The 24,830-nt window shown below is 40.5% G+C and overlaps 2 protein-coding genes across 2 annotated transcripts in view; both read right to left on the reverse strand.

Moving 5' to 3' along the window:
* SNRPN (small nuclear ribonucleoprotein polypeptide N) overlaps nucleotides 1-24,830 on the reverse strand; it is a 165,125-nt gene that overhangs the window by 50,210 nt on the left and 90,085 nt on the right. The window contains 2 exon segments of the mRNA NM_001134099.1: nucleotides 4,912-5,062; nucleotides 10,664-10,759. The gene's annotated coding sequence lies outside the window, so the exon portion shown is untranslated.
* Nucleotides 726-18,023, reverse strand: SNURF (SNRPN upstream open reading frame). Its single transcript, XM_054532444.2, has 3 exons — nucleotides 17,826-18,023; nucleotides 10,664-10,759; nucleotides 726-5,062 (listed from the first exon to the last, which is right to left on the reverse strand). Exons 1-3 carry the CDS (start codon nucleotides 17,837-17,839, stop codon nucleotides 4,957-4,959), a joined length of 216 nt encoding a protein of 71 aa, XP_054388419.1. The 5' UTR covers nucleotides 17,840-18,023; the 3' UTR covers nucleotides 726-4,956.

Raw genomic sequence — 24,830 nt, forward strand, 5'->3', positions numbered from 1 at the left:
TACTCAAGAGGCTGAGGCAGGAGAATCGCTTGAAACCAGGAGGCAGAGTTTGCAGTGAGCTGAGATGGTGCCACTGCACTCCAGCCTGGGCAACAGGCACTCCATCTCGGGGTTGTGGGGGGTGGGGAAGAGAGAGAAGGCACAATGAAAACATGGTTTTGTAATCTTAAGGGACTGCCATGACATATGCAGTCTGTTGTTGAATGGAATTGTTATGCAGCTCATGACCGTAATCAAGCATGCATAATGTTTCCCTTTACTTCATTATTTAAAAAATGCTATTAAATATGGCAACCAAATCTAGCCAGAATTGTAAAGGGTCTCGAAGTGTTTATCATACTAATTAAAAAATGAAACACAAATTACTTCTGAAAAGGATTCAAAAGTATCCTTTTGAGCCGAGATTGCACCATTGCACTCCAGCCTGGGTAGCAAGAGCAAAACTCCGTCTCAAAAAAAAAAAAGAATACTCTAATGCCTGGCTGTCATTCAGTGGCCATGAATCTGATGTCTGTACATTTAAAAATGTATTAAATAAAACTTATAAAGATCTCAAAAGAACTTTTCAAATAAGCAAACCAAGACCTCCACAAAAATTAAATGTAGTTTCTGACCTAAATATAATCAGTAAGAGTTTAAGGCCTGTAACTTAGAAGTTTTGAATATTATCTTATGATTCTTTATAAAGCAGTCTAAATCCAAGAAAACATGGTATGTGAGACTCATTAGCAATATCCTTTCTTTTTTTTTTGAGACGGAGTCTCACTCTGTTGCCCAGGCTGGAGTGCGACGGCATGATCTCGGCTCACTGCAGCCTCCACTTCCCAGGTTCAAGTGGTTCCCTTGCCTCAGCCTCCTGAGTAGCTGGGATTACAGGCGCCCGCCACCAGCCAGCTAATTTTTGTATTTTTAGCACAGACGGGGTTTTGCCATGTTGGCCAGGCTAGTCTCGAACTCCTGACCTCAGGTGATCTGCCGGCCTCGGCCTCCCAAAGTGCTAGGATTATAGGCGTGAGCCACTGTGCCCAGCCAGCAATATCCATTTTTATAGCACTGCAACACTTGGGACCTTCAGCCACCCAAAGAGACAACGAGGATCATGACTGTGAATGAGCAAGACAGATCTTACTGTGGTGATGAAAATGTTTCCAGAGTAGTTCATGGCAATGATTGCACAATTCTGTAAATTTACTTAAATCACTGCTTCATGCACTTAAATCGGGTGAATTTTATGTTTATCAGCTCTACATCACTAAAGCCGTTTTTAACCCGTTTATGCCAGAGGTTGGAATTTTGTGAAAAATCAGACTGTGGCGATGACCTTGAGCAATAGGATATAAATAACTCCCACAAGCTTAGCGGTCCAGATGTATGAAACACATCTAGGGATGTGAGTTATGGCCCAAAGAACTGAGGACCTGGAGAATTAGGGACAGATTATTATTTTATATTTATATATATATCATAAACAATATAATAAAATAATAACCTGTATAGATAGAAGAGATATGTTTCACTCACAATAGGAGTTGACCTCCTACAGCAGTTAAAAGGATTCCCTTAGGAGACAGATTTGGAATTTAGAAACAGTTCTCTCTCATCCCTAAATGTGATACAATGTAGTCATGACCTTGTAAGTGAAAGAAGAAAATAAATCACTGCAGGGTGGTCAAATTCATCTTTACAGCACAAGAAAACAAAATTTACGAGAAAGGCGACAAGAGTAGCAACATCACACTGCAAGGATGGATGAGCAGTCATAGTGTATCTTCTGAGATCAAAGGGCACATAAGCAAATAAACGAACTGGTATCCCTCACAGAAGCACAAGTTTTCAAACTTTAGGAAACTGTAGACTTTCAAATGATTAAACTGCATAAAAATGTAAATCTACTTTAATTCAAAAGTAAAATAAGATGACTAGGGTTGGCCGAAGCACATAGCAAATAGTAAAATAAGATGACTAGGGTTGGCCAAAGCACACACAGCAAATGAGACACACCACGGAATACCGGTATTGATCTGTTAAAATTTAAAATTATAGAGGGTCTCCATAGAGATCCTCCATCGAAGGGTATGCAAAAACAAGTGACAAAAGAAAACTAAATGCAAAATATTAATACACAATAATTCCAATTAAAAACACAAGAAAACAAATTTCCTTTATTGGAAAGGTTTATTTAACAAAAACAAAAAAACACCAGAATACAAAGGGTGGTACTGAGAAACTAATGGTCTACTAATTTTTAGTGGCCATCAGCACTTCTCATGATGTGTTTAGAAAACAATGCAACAAAAACGTTTAAAAGTCATACTAATATTACACCCTGCATCCCAACTACTAGGTAAGTATCCAATTGGATATGTACCCTAGTAAATATTTAGGTACCAAACAAAAATAGAACTAATATTCATAACACAATTTTTTTTTGAGATAGAAGTCTTGCTCTGTCACCCAGGCTGGAGCACAGTGGCACAATCTCTGCTTATTGCAACCTCTGCCCCCAGGGTTCAAGCAATTCTCCTGCCTCAGCCTCCCAAGTAGCTGGGATTACAGGTGTCCCCCACTACACCCGGCTAATATTTGTATTTTTAGAACAGACGGGGTTTTGCCATGTGGCCAGGTTAGTCTCGAACTCCTGACCTCAGGTGATCCACCTGCCTCGGCCTCCCCAAGTGCTAGGATTACAGGCGTGAGCCACCACACCCGGCCACATTAATAGTTTATTTTCCTATTTTTCCTGGCCATCGTGTGCCTTACATTTTTAATGAAAAAGGGTACCAAGTGTTTAAATGTTGTTAGACTACCCATCTTCCTCCAGAGCAGACTTTAACATGATTCTCAGACTGATCCTTTCCCCAAGAAATTCATCTGATTGTCTACGCTGTAATGTATACTTCATATATACTTCTATAATCCATTCTTCATCACCACCTTCTATGTCATTATGACTATATTCACTGGCCCCCACTTTGGTGTTTTCTTCTTTGAATCTGCTGCTCTAAAACAAAACTCAGCCAATTATTTTCTTTTAAATAGCAAGATACTAAGTATTTTAGGCTTTGCCTGTCATTCAATCTGTCACAACTACTCAAAGCTGCACCACTGTGGCCAAAGATAACATAATAAATGAACTTAGTTGTGTTCCAATAAAATTTCATTTATAGACACAGGTAGTGGTCCAGATATATTACCAACCCTTGTTCTACAGGAATACTAGTAATGGGTACTATTTAGGTAGAACTAGCAGTTTAGACTAGAATAAGATATAATTAAGTATCATAAAATTAGACGGTCCTACTTGCAGACTATAATGTATGACTTAAATGTTGTATTTAAAAATTTACAAAAATCTGTGAACTGAGAAGCTAAAAAATTCCTAAAAAGTAAAAAATCAGTTGTGTACACCTATTCAATGAAAAATTCCCTTACTCAAGCGAAAAGTTTGGGACAATGATTAGATTCCAATTTGCTTATGCAATTACTAGAAAATGTTGTGTATAAAGGATTCAAGAATGGAGGATTTCTCAGAAAATTTCTGTCTCCTTTGATTTAAACTCAAAATGGGCCGGGCGCGGTGGGTCATGCCTATAATCCCAGCACTTTGAGAGGCCGAGGCAGGTGGATCACCTGAGTTCAGGAGTTTGAGACCAGCCTGGAGAACATGGTGAAACCCCGTCTCTACCAAAAACACAAAAATTAGCCAGGCGTGGTGGCAGGTGCCTGTAATCCCAGACACTTGGGAGGCTGAGGCAGGAAAATCAGTTGAACCCAGGAGGCAGAGGTTGCAGTGAGCCGAAATCACACCACTGCACTCCAGCCTGGGCAACAGAGTGAAACTTCGTCTCTAAATAAATTAATTAATTAATAACTCAAAATGGAGGCCATAAACAAGCCTAACTGATTCAAGTTGAAGGATAATATTTCAAAAACAGATTTAAAAAAAGGCTAGAAGGAATTTATCAGTAAACCCAATTCCTCTCTGTTCTTACTTTGTAAAAAGTAAACAGTAAACTCTCAGAAATGAGGGCATTCTAAAACTTAAAGTAGAAAAAAAGAAAAATCACAGAGGTAAAACAAGAAAACAAATCAAAATCAACTTTGTAATAACTTTTTCCTAAAAAATGAAAGCAACATAAAAAGAAACTAAATCTACATCACGTTGAAAAATTATGAATAATATTTTTATTACATGTCTGCTGATTCAAATAGGAAATATATTGGTTAAAACAGAAAAGTGAGCAAAAGACAAAGCAAAAAGGAATTAGTAAATAAGCATGAGAAAGTATTTAGATTCTCTAATACTCATTGTTAATTATGTGCTGTGTATTTATAATTCACTAGACATAAACTATATTCGAATTAAAATAATGCTGTGAAAGTATGTTGTAACTGGCCTTTTATTTTTTGAAAGCAATGAATACTAATTTAAAACTTTACAATACAATTTAGAAAAATGTACCTTAAGTTCATATTCCTTGATTCAATTTATTTTCACATCTGCATATTTGAAAAAATTATTCTAAGTTTTATACAAAGCTATCTACTAAAGCTTTGTTCAAACTACTGGCAGAAAAAAATGACACCTCCCACAAAAGGAAATTATAAACATTCAGTAACAGGGTATTCAAGAGCCATTTATAGTGAAATATTTTTATATAATTTAAAAACAAACGCAAAAGAAAACTACCTGAAAAGCATGCACTACAATAACTGGAATACAGAAACATGACAAAAGTGTGAGGGCAGAAAATTTAAGGTCCTGCAAAACTTTTTAAAACTTTCTGCAATGTGTTTATTGTATGAAGCTCTAAGGAAAAAAATTAATGTGTCACTGATAATTAAGAGAACCCCCAACACCCCATTCTTTAATGATTCTTTATTCTTGATCATTGCTGCATTAGCTCTAACCTGGTTTTTGCTTGGAATCAGATTCCTCGCTACTCCAATATGGCTTTAACCACCTCTTGGTGTCTCAGCTAAGAATGCCTGCCTCAGTTCAGCCTGGAAATCCACCACAGGTACTTGCTGCTGCTGAGAACGCCTCGGGTACAACTGACACCTACAACAAGAGCACAATATATATAAATGATAAAAAGACATTTGTCTTTATAGGAAACCATATGAAAGAAAACTAGGTACTCTTACATTTAAATTTAAGAAGATATTCCTTTTTTTTTTTTTTTGAGACAGGGTCTCATTCTGTTGCCCAGGCTGGAGTGCAATGAAGCAATTTCTGCTCACCACAAACTCTGCCTTCCAGGTTCAAGTGATTCTCCTGCCTCAGCCTCCCAAGTAGCTGGGATTACAGGCACCCGCCACCACACCCAGCTAATTTTTTTTTTTTTTAAGACAGAGTCTCACTCTGTCGCCCAGGCTGGAGTGCAGTGGCACGATCTGGGCTCACTGCAAGCTCCGCCTCCCAGGTTCACGCCATTCTCCAGCATCAGCCTCCCGAGTAGCTGAGACTACAGGTGCCCGCCACCACTCCCAGCTAATTTTTTTGTATTTTTAGTAGAGACGGGGTTTCACCATGTTGGCCAGGCTGATCCGGAACTCATGACCTCAGGTGATCCACCCACCTCGGCCTCCCAAAGTGCTGGGATTACAAGGGTGAGCCACCACGCCCAGGGAAGAAGATCTTTCTTTAGGGTCAGAGCATGACACTATCTTATGAGAAATTATAACACAAAACAGGAATCTCTACACAGAGATTGTACAAAGGACTAGTGGATACTTAAGATACTTACCGAGTCTAGAAATATTTCCAAAAGAACTAAAAACACAAGAGCTGGTAGCCTTGAAGAAACACCATCAGTACCATATATAGTCACTCACTTTCAAATTATCCTATGTGAACAATCCTTTCTCCCCAGGGGTGAGGGAAGGGATATGCTGCTAAAGCATTTGCAGGTAGATGTTTAGGCCATCCTTCATACGGATCCTCCTGACAACTCACTACCTGAAATATAGAACTTCCAGGGCTATTTAAGGGCTCTTAAAATATGTAAACCAATCATCTACTGGTAAGCAGGGAATTCCAGAGAAAAGTCCTCGACACCTGGCTGTGAAATCTGATCATGAGAAGAGATACAGGAAATTACAGTTAGCTTGCCTTGGGGTGAGGAGGTGGGGGATCACCAACAATGCTGCCCTTGTTGGTATGTAAGGATTTGGAAATTGGACTTTTTTCTATGGTTTTTCAGTAACATTTTAAAATTGCTTCTGTATAATAAAGAATTTAGCTGGCCTTTGCTCCTGGTTCCTGGGAAGTAACCTATACATCCTTGGAATTTACCAAGTGAAAGAAATGTGTTTGTTACTCAAGGTGGGTCCCTAGGATCACACCTGAGTTCATGGTAATGAGATGTCTCAAGATGGTGACTAACCAGGCCACAAAAGATCAAAGACTAAAGGGTTGGGGTTTTGAGCAAGCCCTCCTGGGAGGGCAGGAGAGTTGCTGACTGAATTCAATGACATGTCCAATGATTCAATCTTGTCAACATAATGAATCCCCAACAAAAATCATCGACATCTGGAGTTCTGGTGAGCTTCCTGATTGGTGATATACGCTAATGTGCAGGTAATGCATCCTGAGGACAGGGAAACTTTGTGTGGGAACTGCCCAGATTTTGCTCTATGTGTCTGTTCATTTGTATCCTTTATAATAAAACTAGTAAGTATAGCACTTTCTTGAGATCTACTAGTCATTTATAAAACCTTAGTCAATTATAAAATCTAAGAAAATAGTAGGACCTCAGAATCTAGACAGTTGGTCGGAAGTGTGGGTGCCCTGCCAACCCTGGAGCTTGGAGTTGGTGTCTGCATTGAGGGGAATGTTCTGGAGGGCATCTGGACAACTGTGAAATTTGCACTAACTCCAAGTAGTCAGAATTGCACCGCACATACCTTTAAATCTTCACACTCTAATTCATAGTCTACTTTATACTCTAATTCACAGTCTAATCACTGAATAAATCTTAATTTGGGCATTCTCCACTCTAACCTCTTTGTTTACAAATGACAACTAAGTTTCTGATTATTATTAATAAAGGTCTAAAAAGTGTTTCAGTAAAAAAAAAAATATATATATATATATGTTATCTTGAAACGTAAGATAATTCTCTATTGCAATGTCCCCCTCAGATCTAACCTGTAACTCAATAGAAGATTAAAGACTAAGAAAATATGAGGCAGCCTACACAGTATTTAATTCATAAAGTGCAGAATATTAATTTGAAAAGACATGTGAAGCTTTGCATAAACTAGATTAAGACAACTGTCCAGCTCCAATTTCCAATTTCCCTTCGAACTCACAATACATCATCCAGCCCCAAAGAATAAGAGCTAATTTAGTGACACACACACTGAAAGACAGAATAAAAAATTTAAAATAAATCAGTGAACTTTTTATTTTTATTTTATTTTGAGATGGAGTCTTGCTATATCACCCAGGCACAGCCAATGGCATGATCTCGGCTCACTGCAACCTTTGCCTCCTGGGTTCAAGCGATTCTTCCGCCTCAGCCTCCTGAGTAGCTGGGATTACAGGTGCACGCCACCACACCCGGCTGATTTTTTTATTTTTGTAGAAATGAGGTTTCACCATGTTGGCCAGGCTGGTCTTGAACTCCTGACCTCAGGTGATCTGCCCACCTTGGCCTCCCAAAGTGCTGGGATTACAGGCGTGAGCCACCGCACCCAGCCTCCTTCATTGATCTTTAGGGCTAATAACCACACAACTCCTCCAGGAAGACTGCCTCCCAATACTACTTATGATTTGGTAGGAAGTAGGAGATGAATGGGTAAATACTGAACACTTCTAGTATAACAATCTAAGTATACCAATCCTGAGAATCCTAAACACATGGACAATGAGGCAGTGCTAATCAATCCTGCTTACCCATTCCATAATCCAATTACTCTCAAAATGAAAAGGCATAAGTGGGAAAAATTATACTATTTCCCTAACTCTATACTTCACTCAGATTATTCCCCCAACTCAAGACCCTGCAGTATTTGTACATATATATGCAGTGCAGATCAGAAAAACTCAAGTTATTTCTTCTTCAAAACCATCAAAATGTTTCCATAAATATGGACAAGATGCCTAGAAGGCTAACCCCATCCAACAACAAGATGAGGATGAGACTACCTGTTATTTAGTCCACACTGAGGTTATATAGGAAAAAAACTGTAACAAAAATGTAGCAAGATAGAACCTTCACCCACTTAACAGTCCTAAACCTAAGAGTCCTAAACCTCAGCCCTACCTCCACCACAATCTCTGAACTACCTCTAGAAACTCAGGGAATAGTAATGGCACTTTTAAAAATGTCAGAGCTGCAAAAGAATGAAGGGAGAGGCTGGGCGCAGTGGCTCACGCCTGTAATCCTATCACTTTGGGAAACCAAGGCGGGCGGATCATCTGAGGTAGGGAGTTCGAGCCCAGCCTGACCAACATGGAGAAACCCTGTCTCTACTAAAAAAATACAAATTAGCCAGGCATGGTGGCACACACCTATAATCCCAGTTACTTGGGAGGCGGAGGTTGCACTCCATCCCAGGCAACGAGAGCAAAACTCCGTCTCAAAAAGAATGAAGAGATGAAAAAAGAGATTTCCATATCAAATAAAATGAATGATCGAATAACCTATTATATATAAAGGACAAATGCTATTACACAAAATACTTTCAAAATATTTATCAATATACAAACAAAACATACATAAAATACGTCTTCCAAAGAAATTTTAAAAAATGAAAATGTACTTAAATATACTCACTATAGTAAAAATCAGCAAAATAAATAGGAAAAAAAAAATCTTTACCCTCACCATAATTTAAAACTTGCTAACAGATGTTTTAAAACTTTTTTTTTTGAGACAAGATCTCATTCTGTCACCTAGACTGGAGTGCAGTGGCAGAAACATGGCTCACTGCAGCCTCAACCTCCTGGGATCAAGTGACCCTTCCACTTCAGCCTCCCAGGTAGCTGAGACTACAGGTAGACATCACCACGCCTGGCTAATTTATTTTTCTGTAGAGAGGTGGTCTCCCTATGTTGCCCAGGCTGGTCTCCACCTCCTGGGCTCAAGTGATCCACCTCAGCCTCCCAACATGCTGGGATTAGAGGCATGAGCCACCACATCCAGCTCAACTTTTCACATATAAAATGAGGAAATAACGAAAGACACACAAACTACTACCCAGTCTTTACTATGAGGAAAAACCTTTAATTTGAAAAAAACTAAATAAATTAGTATTCATACACTGCATTTTCTTTTTTTTTCCTGAGATGGAGTCTTGCTCTGTCACCCAGGCTAGAGTGCAGTGGTGCCACCTTAGCTCATTGCAACCTCCGCCTCCTGGGCTCAAACAATTCTCCTGCCTCAGCCTCCCAAGTAACTGGGATTACAGGCACGTGCCACCACACTCGGTTAATTTTTGTATTTTTAGGAGAGATGGGGTTTCACCATGTTGGCCAGGCTGGTCTCGAACTCCTGACCTTGTGATCCGCCTGGCTTGGCCTCCCAAAGTGCTGGGATTACAGGCGTGGGTCACCACGCCTGGCCTACACTGCGTTTTCAAAGTGACTGTTCTTTTCATTGTTAATAGCCAAACAATGCAAACAAACTAAATATCCAGCAGCAAGCTAACGATTAAAATAATAATGTTATCACACCACCCACACTTTGTAAAATAAGGTAGATTTACGCGTACTGATATGAAAAGATCACCAAGACATGTTGTCAAAATATAGACAGCATGGTGTCGTATGCACACAAACTTCAAATGTGTCCCATGTCCTCCCTTCCTCTCTCCCCAATACATACACAATGCATAGGACAAGGTCTGATGGCTATTTACTTAATGATTATCTCTGGGGAGGAAAACGTCAGTAAATTGGTAGTTGCTTTAAGATGAGACTTACTTTTTATGCAAAACTTTTACAAAAAGAATCATCTTCATGAATTTTTAATACTTATAATTAAAGAAAACAATTGTAGCTAAGAAAAAAATGCTACCTACTGTCAAAATTTTAATGGCAATGACAAAATGCCAAAGTTTCAATGTGGACTAAATATGTATTAGGTCATTTAAAATGTTCACATATTTTTAATTAAAATTTCCCTTCTAGAAATCTAAATTAAAATATGTGTCTGAGTGTGTCTGTGTATACATCCTATATATACATTCCACATATATATACTAACAGGATAAAAAACCCAAATGTATTTTAAATTTTAACAGAATAAATGCACTAACCAAAAACAAACACCTAAATATCATAGAGCAAGAACGAATATGTAAATTAATCACTTCAGCACACAGCACATTTTGCAAGCACACAAAGTGATTTAATAAGAATGCAGAAAAATTTAAATATGCTTATGTTGAAGGGTAATTACAAAATTTTATAAAAATAAAATGCACTTACACACATATAGGAAAAAAGAAAATTATACTAAAATATTTAAGAGGGTGAATTATTTTAGGATAATATGGTTAAAAATTTCATTGCTTTTTTACTACATCTTCTGTATTAGATGTGTCTGCTTCTTCAATTATGTTCATTTTATTCCCCTCATTGCATGATATTTTGTTCCAATCTGAAATGAGATTCTGACTTGCATTTGTTCGCAACACAGTCTGTACTCACTCTTGGTTGCTCAGTGAAGCAGTCCTTCTGCGTTTGACTTGGACTTCCACTTCTGGTACGTGCTGTTCTGTAGTTCGTCTCAGGTGTAAGCGATCCCTGAAACAGAAAAGACAGGGATTTGTTTGGTAGACTGCATCAATCTACGAAATAACTATTTGTCAAGGTTATATTTAGAAGTACATTTAATATAATAGATTTTTAAATCTAATTAAAACAAGGTAAAATTATTACAAGATCTTTAACCTTCAAACAGTCAGAATCTACGCTATAACCACTTCTATTCTCCTTTTAGAAGCCCATGACATCAGAAAATCTGGTTTTAAAAAAAATCAGAAAATTAAAATAATGTATCTACCTCTATTTGTAGTCACGTACCTATAAAATTCCCACTTGTGCAGATATATATACACACATACCACCACTACCCTACTCACCTTCCCCCCAAAAACAGTAAACCTGATTTCAAAAATGGTTTCAAAAAGTATTTTTAGGATACAGTAGACATACTTTTGTATAGTGGAATAGAACATAGTTTAAATTATAAAATATCTATTTTAAAAAAACATGCAAATGGTGCTTTCTTTAGGATTTGCAAAGCAATAGAAGAGCTGCTCAAGCTAAAAACTATCCACATAGCAAAAACAAATAAACAAAAAAACCCCCGCCATGTTACGTCTGCAGAACCCCTCATAAAATGGCTGCTCAAGGGAACAGAACATGAAATCCCACACTCAGACTAGCCATATTAAGGACTGCAGAAACCACCTATGAAACTTTAAAGATGATAAATCAGAAGGGTCAGCAGGACCTTTCACTAAAGTAACACAAGTAATATCTGAAAAGCAAAATTCAAAGATACATGCCAAAAGCTATTAATAATTCTCTGAACCCTAGATGTTTTTAAGTCACGTTAGACTTTTAGATTGGTAAAACAGCTTACCAATAACGCACAGCTGTTTTATTATTTCAAGAGTTTAAATGTTCTAATCAAGCCATACACATATATTCGATTTCTAAATGGTAAAATTTTATACACTGATAATGTTTATTACTTTTGATTACACAATGGTCTATTAAATATAACACCTGAATTACAAGCAGTATAAGAAATAAAGTGGACTTCATCAAAAAATAAAGTTCCGAAAACACTAAAGAAAGTGAAAGGATAACCAGAATAGGAAAAAATATTTGCTAAACATACAGCTAAGTTTCTAGCATCCAAAACAGACAAAAAGAAAATCCAAACAATGAAAAAAAAAGAAGGTAGGGAGAGGCAAAGAAACTTTTTCAGGTGATAGACACATTTATGCCACTAATTTTTATAAGAATGATTTCAAAGGCATGTACTTATCTCTTAGCATATCAACTTTTAACATTAACTCTCTACAGCTTTTGTATGTCACTCACATCTCAAAAAAGTATTTTTTCAAGTTTGGTATCCAGAATATGTAAGGAACTCTCACAACTCAACAATAAAACGGCAAATTCTATTGCTACGATGGGTAAAACACTTGAATAGACAGTCCTCCAAACATATACAAGTGGTTAATCTATACGAAATGATGCTGAACATTAGTCACTAAAAAATGCAAATCAAAACCCCAATGAGGCAGGGTGCAATGGTTCATGGAAGGCTGAGGCCAGCGATCACCTGAGCTCAGGAGACCAGCTTGGGCAACATCTGTACAAAAAAATACAAAAATTAGCTGGGTGTGGTGGTGCATGCCTGTGGTACGAGCTACTCAGGAGGCTAAGGTGAGAGGGCGCTTGAGCCTAGGAGGCAGAGGTTGCAGTGACCTGAGATCATGCCACTGGCATACCAGCCTGGGTGACAGAGCCAGACCCTGCCTCAAAACAAAAAAAACCCCACTGAAATGCCACCATCTGACACCACAATATTTGTAAAGGATGTGGGGAAATTGCTGATGGAAACATAAAGTGGTATATATAGACTCTGCCAACTTCCTAAAAATGTTAATCATGGAAGTAACATATGACACTAACTCTACTGCTAGATGGAGTAATATTACAAGACCCAAACTCAGCCTCCAAAGTAGCTGGGATTACAGGCATGCACCACCACACTCAGCTAATTTTTGTATTTATAGTAGAGACAGGGTTTCACCATGTTGGCCAGGCTGATGTCGATCTCCTGGTCTCAGGTGATCTGCCCACCTCAGCCTCCCAAAGTGCTGGGATTACAGGCATGAGCCACCATGCCTGGCCAGTTCATGTTCTTTCTATTATACCTGCAGCCTTCCCAGCTACCACTACTCTCATACTTCCAAAAAGACAAAATTTCAAGAACCTGGCATATACGAGGGCTAAGTAAAACCTTCTGAAACTAATTCTTTGTATTAAACATATTATACATGTTCCTAGTAGCATTATTCATAATAGCCAAAGAGTGGAAACAACTCAAATGTCCATCAACTTACGAATGAAGAAAATATGGTATATCCAAACGAATGTCTTTCAGCCATAAAAAGGAATTTAGTACTGATCAGTGCTATATTATGGTGGGCACACAAATACAGCTAATAATGTAGTACATTAATATAATACAATTAAAGAAACTATCAACTAAACCATGATTAATCTAATAGTGTACAACTGCAAACACCGTCTTACCAAAAAACAAACAAAAAACCCATTCAGTAGTTGCTCAATATGAAAGGTCTGAGGTCAACTGAGGAAACAGCCATCAAATCAAAATATTATATTATTTCAACTTTCTGAATTTACCTTTTTTTAAATGTAGAGACGGGGTCTCACTACCCAAGCTTGAACTCCCAGGCTCAAATGATCCTCCTGCCTTGGCCTCCAAAAGTGCTGGGATTATAGACATGAGCCACCGCACCTGGCTTAAATCTACTTATTTTTAATCTACATATAAAATGTCATCTATAAGATTTTGAAAACACTGGTTTATTGAATGTTCTAGATACACACACACATGCATTTATCTAACTGCATCCCCAACACAAAAACCAACATTTTATGAAACTGAGGGTATCACGAAAAAATCATCATATAGAAACGGTGTTAAATGTTTGTCCTCAAATCACTTACACTGAAAGTAATAATCTGGAAATATATTGAAAAGCCAAAAGCAACGGAATCCCAATTTTATTACGGCCTAAATTTTCCATAAAATTTAACTAAGATCTCAAGAATAAAAATAAACAAAGTTGGCGAAGTATAGCGGCTCATGGCTGCAATGCCAGCACTTTGGGAGGCCTAGGCAGGAGCACTGCTTGAGTCCAGGAGTTCGAGACCAGTCTGGGCAACATAAGGAGACCCCTCTCTACAAAACAATAAAAAGTTAGCTAGGCACAGTACCTCAAGCCTGTACTAACAGGCACTTGGGAGGCTGAGGCAGGAGTCTAGATTGATCCAGGAGTTTGAGGTTACAGGGAGCTATAATTGCATCACTGCACTCCAACCTGGGCAACATAGCCAGACCCTGTCTCCTAAAAACAAAAAAATAAGGTTAATGATAGGCTGCTAATCTGTACCCCACGAACATAAGAAACCTCATTGCCTCCAAAACAAATCTGAGGAGAATTAACAAAAAGAGAATTTGGGCCAGCCACAGTGGCCAGAGAGAGACTGAGGAGGGAGAGGATATAGCTTGAGTATAGCAGTTCGAGTTCAGCCTGGACAACATACGGAGACCCTGGTCTATTTAAAAAAAAAAAAAAAAAAAACTTTGAGCCAGCTAGCATCCAGAAATGGAGAGAGGCTGCCTTAAGTAGTAACAATTCTCACTCAAGCTTTCTGGCTCTGGGCCACACACACACACACACACACACACACAAAAAATGTAGACAGGACCAGTGACAGGTCTGAATGAGATTTTTAAAACTTCGTTGTCCCAGTCATTGAGGGCAGTACTCACAACCTGCTTAAATGATTCTTCGTAAAAAATAGCTAAACAGAGAGCGGTGACAAAGGAGGTTATCTTGGCATCCTTGACACCTTATAAACGAAATTTTTTGGAAAACAAAAATGTTTATTAGGAAAAGGAACAGGGTAAGGGAAACATAAAGATATAGAGTAACTATAAATGTGGAAAACATTTCGGCAATGACGCACTGGTCAGATAGAATAGTGAAATCAAGATAAGGCAAGGTCTGTGAATAAATCCAAACCAGCTAGTACCCTGCTTTAGACAACAACATAAGGGTCTCTCAATCAAGCTTCCTTCCTCTACATCACAGTAAGGGCTGCCACTCCTTGCCTCCAAAAAGCCCTAGCACAGAGCCAATTCACTGAGTAGGACACAGACCTTGAAACTTCAAGAGGCAAGGGATCTGCCATATTAGATCCCTTCAAGGGATCTGCCATATTAGGATCCTGAGCCTGAATGCAAGACTACAAAATGGCGGATCAGACTAAATACTCAGCTTGCAAATAGCCAAATGACCAGAAGTTAAACCAACAAATATATGTATGTGAAGGGCTATCTTCATGCAAGCAGGAAAAAAAGGGTATATTATAAATATCATATAAAATCCCAGACTCCTGCTATTTTTAAAACTACCCAAAAATAGATTATTCCAGAACAAGGCTTTTCGGGCTTCGTAGATTTAACTTTTCTGTTAATTACAACTCAGTGCAACCAGACATACCAGTTACGATAGACGGAAAATGTAAATACAAAAAAGGCAAGCACTGAAAATCCTGCAAATGAAGACAAAATCCTTAGAATAAAATGGTTTTTTTTAAATGTACTGGAATATAAAAATGCAGTTATTCATTCACCTTTCTCACTAAATTTTTATAGTAGCTCCAACTTCAAAAATGATCATTAATTTAAAAATCCAAAAAAAGACAATAACTCCGATCCCAAGCACAACCCCACCCCAATAAGACTGTCTCCACTTTTCTGATTCTCTTTTATTCTCTTTGAGCACACAACTTGCAGCTTTCAACTCCCAGAAGATGAAGAGGTCCAGTGTTTGAAACACCTTTCAACCTTGGTCAGGAAGAGCCATCATGATGCCCTCTCCCACAACCCATTTAAGGAAAGTATGCAGCGCATCAAAATGGACTATCCAGAGATTAAGAAGGATAAGTGAATCTTAAATGGTGACATTTATCAAATGTGTTGAGTGGAAATCAAAGACTACAGGGAGTTAAAAAAGGGGTTAACAAGTCCACTTTGAAAATAGAGAATTAGCGCACAATACAACCAAGAGAGGAACTACAAAAATGAAAAGGTACGATTTTCCAGGGAGTCAGAAAGCCAATTTAAAATCTCTATCATTAATGGAGGCTTGCTGAAACAGCACAGCAGGTCTTGGGGTGGCTGCACCTTTGATGGCCTCCAGGCCCCCACCACTCCAGTTTACTGCAGAACAGAAAAGCAGGAGCCCAGTGCAGCTGCCATCCCACACAGGCGGAGGTGGTACAAATGCCTGGCCTCTAGCCACATTCCCCTCCAGTCCTCTACTACTTACGTGGGTAAGGGGTGGCTGCCAAGCTTGCTAGGCGGAGCCTGCGCCAACCCATCTCCCTCCTCCCCCCTCTACTGCGCCACAAGCGGAAAGGAACAGCTGCTGTATCAGCCAGGTGAAGAGGAGGGCTGCCATCCCTTCCAGGCAAAAGCTGCGTAAGCCCTCGCTCCCCTGCCCCCCGTCTCGCCCCACTGGAAGCGGAGGCGACTGTCACCTCTGCTGCGTCTGCGCAACCTGCATCCTTTTCCAAACAGCACTTTGGGGAAGGGGCAGCCGCCCACCTTGGCCCGCCTCCTCCTCTTACCACTGCACCCTAAAGAGGGTACGGCTGAAACTCCAAAACAGCAGAAGCTGAGCAAACACACACCAGCCGCCCCCTCCCCACTGGCGGCTCTACAGGGAGGAAGCGGCCACCCCCACCCTGCAGCGCTTGCGCAGATCTAAGCCGCTGCAGCGGCGGCCATCTTGAAGGAGCCGCACAATGGCAGTGACGCAACACAGACCCCCAGGCTATTTCGACATAGCCTTCCAAGACCTGGTTCCCAACAGAGAGAAACAATGAAAAAAAGTAACCCCCAGGCATCACCTGGCCTATCAGTCAAAAGATCTGTAAATGCAAGTTCTGCACATCATTCCTGTCTTCTTATGCCACAGCCTCTAAAGCGAGGGTTCCTAAAGGGTACGCAAGGATTCCACGCATTTCTGCAGCCCCTGCGGCACTGTAGGTGTTGCGCAGTTTTAATAAAAAAGCACCATCACCACAGTAGGCAAACCACATGACCATCGCAGGTCACAGGAAAATTAAAGGCTGCGGACTGTGCTACTGCCCCTTCTGATGCCCCCTCTTCGCCACAGCGATCATTCAGCGTCCCTTAGTCACTCCAGACAGCGACAGGCCCCGCCGCCGCCATGCCCACCGCCTCCATGCCATGCCCACCGCCGCCATGCCTACCGCCGCCAAAGCCCACCACCGCCATGCCTACCCGCTGCCAATACCCATCGCCGCCGCCTTCCCCCTACCTCCCAGCCACTTCCTACGGACTCTCCCCGCGCCGCGACCACCAACACAACCCCCACCACTGTCACACCGACTCATCCCCCTGGTCCACTGCCATAGCCTCCTCGCCTCGGTCACTGCGACGAATTCCCCCCCCCCCCCAGTCGCCCCACGTACCCTGCTCCACCACGCAGTGGTCACTATAATACACCTACCTGCGTTCAACACCCCCTAAATACTGATCACTTCACGTACCTCCGCCCCGCCACGATCACTCCAATATACCTACCTCCGCCTAAAATCCTTATGCACCGGTCCCCCCATGTACCCTCGCTACACGGAACTGCAATCACCCCGATGTACCCACCTCCACCCATGTCCCCTGCCCGCTGCGGTTACCCCGCATGCTCCCAGTCACCACCGCCCTTCCCACCGCAGACACCCGCAATAGGACCTGTCGCGACACCACAGTTGGGGGCGGATGGGGGACGCGCCCCAAAGCGAGCGGACAGGATACCATCGGGGCAGAACGGCACAACCACAAGCCTCTGAACATTCTGGATCTGGTTCTCCAGAACAAAGGACTTTAGGGCCCAAATTCCGTTTATTTAGTACTCCAAGTCCTGAAAACTTGGAATATCTGATGAATAAAAGTGGCCGCTCCCCAGGCTGTCTCTTGAGAGAAGCCACCGGCACAGCTGACCTTGCCCGCTCCATCGCGTCACTGACCGCTCCTCAGACAGATGCGTCAGGCATCTCCGGCGGCCGCTCCACTCTGCGCCAGACTCGCTGCAGCAGTGGCAGGCTTCGCACATATCCCCGCCTGAGCATGCGCGCCAGCCTGCCTCTGCGGTCGCGCAGGCGTGCTTGTTTGCCGCAGTGCAGGGGTCCCAGCTCCCTCCCTCACTGAAATGACCTGGGGGCAGGGGGGCTACTGGACCCCTAGGGCCCCACAGCACTGTTGCATTGAGAGGGGGCCTCTAGAAACCATAAACAACCTGAGATCAATGGATATGTCTACCTATTTTTTAAAATGTGTAAAATACTAAAGAAATAATTCTTGGTTCTACAAGAAATTTTTGCACACACCACTGGCCAAACAATCCTAATTTACACTCACCCTCAGGTCTTCGTATGTGCGGTACAAAAAAGCTGGTTTGGAAAAGTTAAATGTGCCATAACCACAATCAATGCAAACATGCCAGACTTGAAATCCTTCCAGAAGAAAATATCCCTAACTCTAAAAGCATGCTACATTGTTCAAATTTGGTGCGATTTTTCTTCCCTTTTTCTACTTTCTACATTTTGAGGGGTTAAATTGTGAAAATTATCTCCCCCAAAATCACAATATAATTAAACTCTCCTATACAGAATAGATAGATCATTCAATTCAAAAACACTGGCTGTTCAATTCTTGTAAAACAAAAATATGAACTTAGACCCCCACCTAAGATCTAAGTAAGAGAGCCCTTCTTTGCCTATTAGAATTGGATACATTAAAATTTTTACCAATAATCAATGATAGTTGGAGTGGGGAGAAACAAGCACTTTTATATAATACTAATGGACAAGTAAACATTATTTTTGACATAATATTCTATCTGCAGAAATAACAGAAGCATCGGTAACTCCAATATTTAGACACTGATGTAGCTTGGGAAAAGACACTGCAGAGAAGAAAATAATCCTGACACTGCATCTGCATAGTTTTTACACACATTTGCCCTTTCTCAATTGCCCATTATCAAAGAAGGGAGGGTGATGTGAGTGGAGGTTGACTAAATGGTTAAATCCCCTCCCAAGCCCTGTAAGCTACTGCTCAGTTCCCAATGATCCTACATTAAAACAGGTGCGCAGAGGCTTATCAATGCTGACTTTTATCATAACAAAATCTCAGAAACTGTGTAATGTTCCTCACAGAGAACAGATAGGCTAAATAAACGTATATATAAACAATAACATGCAATATGGCTGATGGAAAAAATGGTGTATTAGGCTGAATCATATAAAATTGTCAATATTGAATTGTTTTGACCTGCAAAAACATTGCAATTTCTAATAGTTCATTGATACATATTCATATAAAATAACATGGGAAGTTGACTCTGATCACGGGAGTGAATCGAAAAATAAAACGTAGGCTGGGCACAGTGGCTCACGCCTGTAATCCTAGCACTTTGGGAGGCCGAGGTGGGCAGATCACGAGGTCAGGAGATCGAGACCATCCTGGCCAACATGATGAAACCCCATCTCTACAAAAAACAGAAAAATTAGCTGGGCGTGATGGTGCATGCCTGTAGTCCTAGCTACTCAGGAGGCTGAGGCAGGAGAATTGCTTGAACCCGGGAGGCAGAGGTTGCAGTGAGCTGAGATCGCACTGTACTCCAGCCTGGTGATAGAGCAAGACTCCATCTCAAAAAATAAATAAATAATATAAAAATATTATCTCAAAAAATAAATAATATAAAAATATAAAAAATAAATAAATAAAGGCATACTGTATGTTCAGTTTTACACTGAAAAAAATTATGAAAGAATACACACCATTATAGTCCAGTGATGAAAACCATGCCTTTGGACTCAGGCTCTTTTGATTCAAATTCTAGCTTTGACTCTTGACAACAATGTTACTTTGAGCAAGTTATTTAACCCTCTGTGCATTAAATTCCTAACCTGTAACAAAAGGAGGGATTCTGTTTACTTTATACAATGGCTTAACAATTAAATGAGCTAAAATACTATTTAGAACAGGTCCTAGTAAAAGCCGGGTAAAAATGTTGGCTCTTAGAACTTCACCAAATGTTAGAGTACTGCTTCTTCTAGGGGTAGGAATTGGATATTCACTTTTTATTCTCATTGTTTTAACTAATTTCTGTATTTTATATTTCCTCTTTTTTTCTAATATCCTTTTTCCATTGTAGACACCAAACTTACATGCCACAAACATTATAATAATGTTTCTTTAGGTTTCTCTTGGCTGTCACAATTTGAGATTGTTTTGTATTTTTAATTTTTACAGTGCTTGGTACTTTTTGCAATGATTATGAATTACTTTTACAATTGAAGTATTATTAAAATTAAATAAAATTATATTCAGTTCTCAACTCGCACTTATCTAGTTTCTTGGACCTATCTTCCATTGTTTCTTGTGTGTTCTCTTTTCAAACTCTGCCTTTCCTCATAATCTTCTGTTTGTTCTACTGCATTAGGAAATTCGCTTTGGAGTCTGAGAGGTCATAATGGGTGTCCTGGGCTTTACAGAAAATCCAAAGAGAACTGCCATTAGGCTCACTTATATTTTATGTTAATTAATAATAGGTCTGATTCAGCATATCCTACAACTGGGGAGTGAAGATACAGAGAAGGAGACATTGCCACTAAACTGCACTATGACATGCTAGTAGACCCTGATAGGTCTCCCAACAATTCGGTTTTCCCAAAGTCTACATTTATCCCCAAGCCAAACACTTAAGGTTATGTACTTAAAGGACACTAAACCTGCAATGAAACTATTCTGTACAGAATAGACAAAGGAGACTTGCATCATACCATGTACAAAAATTAACTCAAAATAGATCAATAAAATATTAAGTCACTTGTTATAGAACATATATATACATGTTATATATGTATACAGGTACACATATATACCTACGTATAAAGGTGATATATAACATTTGTGTATGTGTATATTTTACATATATATTCCATGTATACTTATATATACATGTATAAATATATGTGTGTATATATATAAATCTGTGTAACCTTGAATTAGGCAACAGTTTCTTAGATATGACACCTAAAACAAAAGCAACCAAAAATAATAAATAAACTGAATTTCATCACAGTTACATAAAAGTTTTTGCTTCAAGGGACGTTAAGAAAGTGAAAAGACAGCCAAGAGAATGGGAGAAAATATTTGCTAATCATAAAGCTACTAGGAGTGTAGTATCCAGAACATATAAAGAAGTGTTACTACCTGCCTGGGCGCAGTGACTCATAAGCGTAATCCCAGCACTTTGGGAGACCGAGGCAGGTGGATCACTTGAGGCCAGCAGTTCGAGACTATTCTGGCCAACATGGTGAAACCCCATCTTTATTAGAAATATGAAAATTAGCTGGGCATGGTGGCACATGTCTGTAGTCCCAGCTACTTGGGAGGCTGAGGCAGGAGAATCCCTTGAACCCAGGAGGCAGAGATTGCAGTGAGCCCAGATCACGCCACTGCACTCTAGCCTGGGTAACAGAGGAGACTCTGTCTCAAAAAAAAAAAAAAAGTGTTACTATTCAACAATAAAAGGACATTTTTGTAAATGGGCAAAGGATTAAAATAGTTCTCAAATACCAATGGCCAATAAGCACATGAAAAGACACAATCGTTAAGTCATTAGAGAAGTACAAATGAAAACCACAATGAGATGCCACTTGGGGCTATAATTAAAAAGACAATGACAAGGGTTGTGGAGGAGGTGGAGAAATTGGAACCCTCTAACACTGCTGATTGGGATGTAAAACAGCACAGCCACAGTGGAAGAGTTTGGCAATGCTTACAAATGTTAACCCTGGAGTTACCATATGACCTACAATTCTACTCCTAAGCGGATCACAAAGAAATGAAAACGGCCAGGCGCGGTGGCTTACGCCTGTAATATCAGCACTCTGGGAGGCCGAGATGGGTGGATCACCTGAGATCAGGAGGTTCGTGATCAGCCTGACCAACATGGTAAAACTCTGTCTCTACTAAAAAATACAAAAGTTAGCCAGGCATGGTGGTGGGCACCTGTAGTCCCAGCTGCTTGGGACTGAGGCTAAAGACTCCCTTAAGCCCAGGAGGCAGAGGTTGCGGTGAGGGAGATTGCACCATTGCACTCCAGCCTGGGCGACAGAGCAGGACTCCGTCTCAAATTAAAAAAAAATAAAAGGAAATGAAAACATAGGGGCCGGGCACAGGGGCTCAAGCCTGTAATCCCAACCCTTTGGGAGGCCAAGGCAGGCAGATCACTTGAATCCAGGAGTTCGAGACCAGCCTGGGCAACATAGCAAGACCCGTCTCTACAAAATAAAAAATAAAAAAGCCAAATGTGGTGTTGCACACCTCTGGTCCCAGCTACTCGGGAGGCTGAGGTAGGAGAATCACTTAAGCCTGAGAGGTGGAGACTGCAGTAAGCTGTGATTGCACCACTGCACTCCAGCCTGGGTGACGGAGCAAAACCTGTCACCAAAAAAAAAAAAAAAAAAGTAATGAAAACATATATTCATGCAAAAACACGTATATGCATTTTCATAGCAGCCTTATTTATAATAGCTAAAAAACTGGGGGTCGGGCACGGTGGCTTATGACTGTAATCCCAGCACTTTAGGAGGCTGAGGCTGGCGGATCACGAGGACAGGAGTTCGAGACCAGCCTGGCCAACATAGTGAAACCCCATCTCTACTAAAAATACAAAAAATTAGCCGAGTGTGGGGGCACACACCTGTAGTCCCAGCTACTCGGGAGGCTGAGGCGGGAGAATTGCTTGAACCCAGGAGGCAGAGGTTGCAGTGAGCCAAGACCCTGCTATTGCACTCCAGCCTGGGTGACAGAGTGAGACTCTGTCTCAAAAAAAAAAAAAAAAAGTTAAAAACTGGAAACAACTCAAATGCTCATCAACTGATGAATGAATAAACAAAATATGAGGCCAGGTGCAATGGCTCATGCCTGCAATCCCAACACTTTTGGAAGCCAAGGCGAGAGGATTGCCTGACTCAGGAGTCCAAGATCTCGCTGATAGCAAGACTCCATTTCTACTAAAAATTTTTTTAAAAATTAGTTAGGCATAGTGGTGTGCACCTCTAGTCCCAGCTACCCAAACTGAGGTGGGAGGATTGCTTGAGCCAGGGAGGTTGAGGCTGCAATGAACTATGATTACACCATTGCACTTTAGCCTGGGCGACAGAGTGAGACCCTTTCTCCAAAAAAAACAAAAAAGAAAAGAAAAAGGAAACAACTATGGCATGGTACAATGGAATATCATTCTGCTATAAAAAGGAATGGAGTGTTGATTCATGAAACAACATGGAAGAACCCTGACAACATTACTCAGAGTGAAAGCAGCTAGACAGAAAAGGCCACATATTATGCGGTTTGTTTGTTTTGAGATAGAGTGTCACTCTGTCACCCAGGCTGGAGTGCATTGGCACAATCATGGCTTACTGCAGCCTCCATCTCCTGGGCTCAAGCAATCCTCCCACCTCAGCTTCCTTAGTAGCTGGGACTACAGGCATGCGCCACCATGCCCAGCTAATTTTTTTATTTTTTGTAGAGAACAGGTCTAACTATGTTGCCCAGAGAGGTCTCCAACTCCTACACTCAAAAAATTGTCCCACTTTGGCCTCCCGAAGTACTGGGATTGCAGACATGAGGCAACATGTCAGGCGTTTTTACGGTTCTTTTTATATGATCTGTTAAGAATTGGCAAATCCAGGCCAGGTGTGGTGGCTCACGCCTGTAATCCCAGCACTTTGGGAGGCCGAGGCAGGTGGATCACCTGAGGTCAGGAATTCAAGACCAGCCTGGCCGACATGGCGAAACCTTGTCTCTACTAAAAATACAAAAAATAGCCGGGTGTGGTGGCACTTGCTTGTAATCCCAGCTATTCAGGAGGCTGAGGCAGGAGGATCACTTGAACCCAGGAGGCGGAGGTTGCAATGAGCCAAGATTGTGCCACTGCACTCCAGCCTAGGTGAGACAGCGAGACTCTATCTCAAAAAAAAAAAAAAAAAAAAAAGAATAGGCAAATCCATCTAGACAGAAAGCAGATTAGTGATTTTCAGGGGATGGGAGAGGATTGAAAGGAGAGTAATTGCTATTGGTTACGAGGTTTATTTCTTGGATGATCAAAATATTCTGTAATTTGTGGAATTAGTAGGTTATCTAATTTTCCAACCATAGGATGGTTGGGAAACGTTGTGAATATACTCAAAAGCACTGAATTATATATTTTAAAAGGGTAAATTTTATACTATGTGAATTATAAATCAGTTTTTAAAAACCCTAATTGAGGGACATTCTACAAACATTTGACCAGTAATCCCCAAAACTGTCAAGGTCATCAAAACAAAGTGAGAAAATGTCACAACCAAGAACAACCTTGAGACACATGAGTACTAGCTGTACTGTGATTTCCTGGATGAGATCCTGGGACAGAAAAAGGGTATTTTAGAAAAACCAAAGACATCTGGATAAAGTATAAATTTCAGTTAATAAAAATGTACCAATATTGGTACATCAATGAAACAAGTGTAACATGTTAATTGGGGAAACATACGAGACACATGGGAACTCTCTACTATCTTTGAAATAATTTTGTAAAAATAAACTGTTCTGAGGCCAGGTGCGGTGGCTCACACCTGTAATCCCAGCACTTTGGGAGGCCGAGGCGGGCAGATCACGAGGTCAGGAGATTCAGACCATCCTGGCCAACATGATGAAACCCCGTCTATACTAAAAATACAAAAATTAACTGGGCGTGGTAGCATGCATCTGTAGTCCCAGCTACTCAGGAGGCTGAAGCAGGAGAATCACTTGAACCTGGGAGATGGAGGTTGCAGTGAGCCAAGATCATGCCACTGCACTGTCCAGCCTGAGCAACAGAATGAGACTCCATCTCAAAACATAAATAAAATAAAATAAAATAAAATAAAATAAAACAAAACAAAATAAAAT

The sequence above is a fragment of the Pongo abelii genome, chromosome 16 (genome assembly GCF_028885655.2).
Source record: "Pongo abelii isolate AG06213 chromosome 16, NHGRI_mPonAbe1-v2.0_pri, whole genome shotgun sequence".
NCBI classification, from domain to species: Eukaryota; Metazoa; Chordata; class Mammalia; order Primates; family Hominidae; genus Pongo; species Pongo abelii.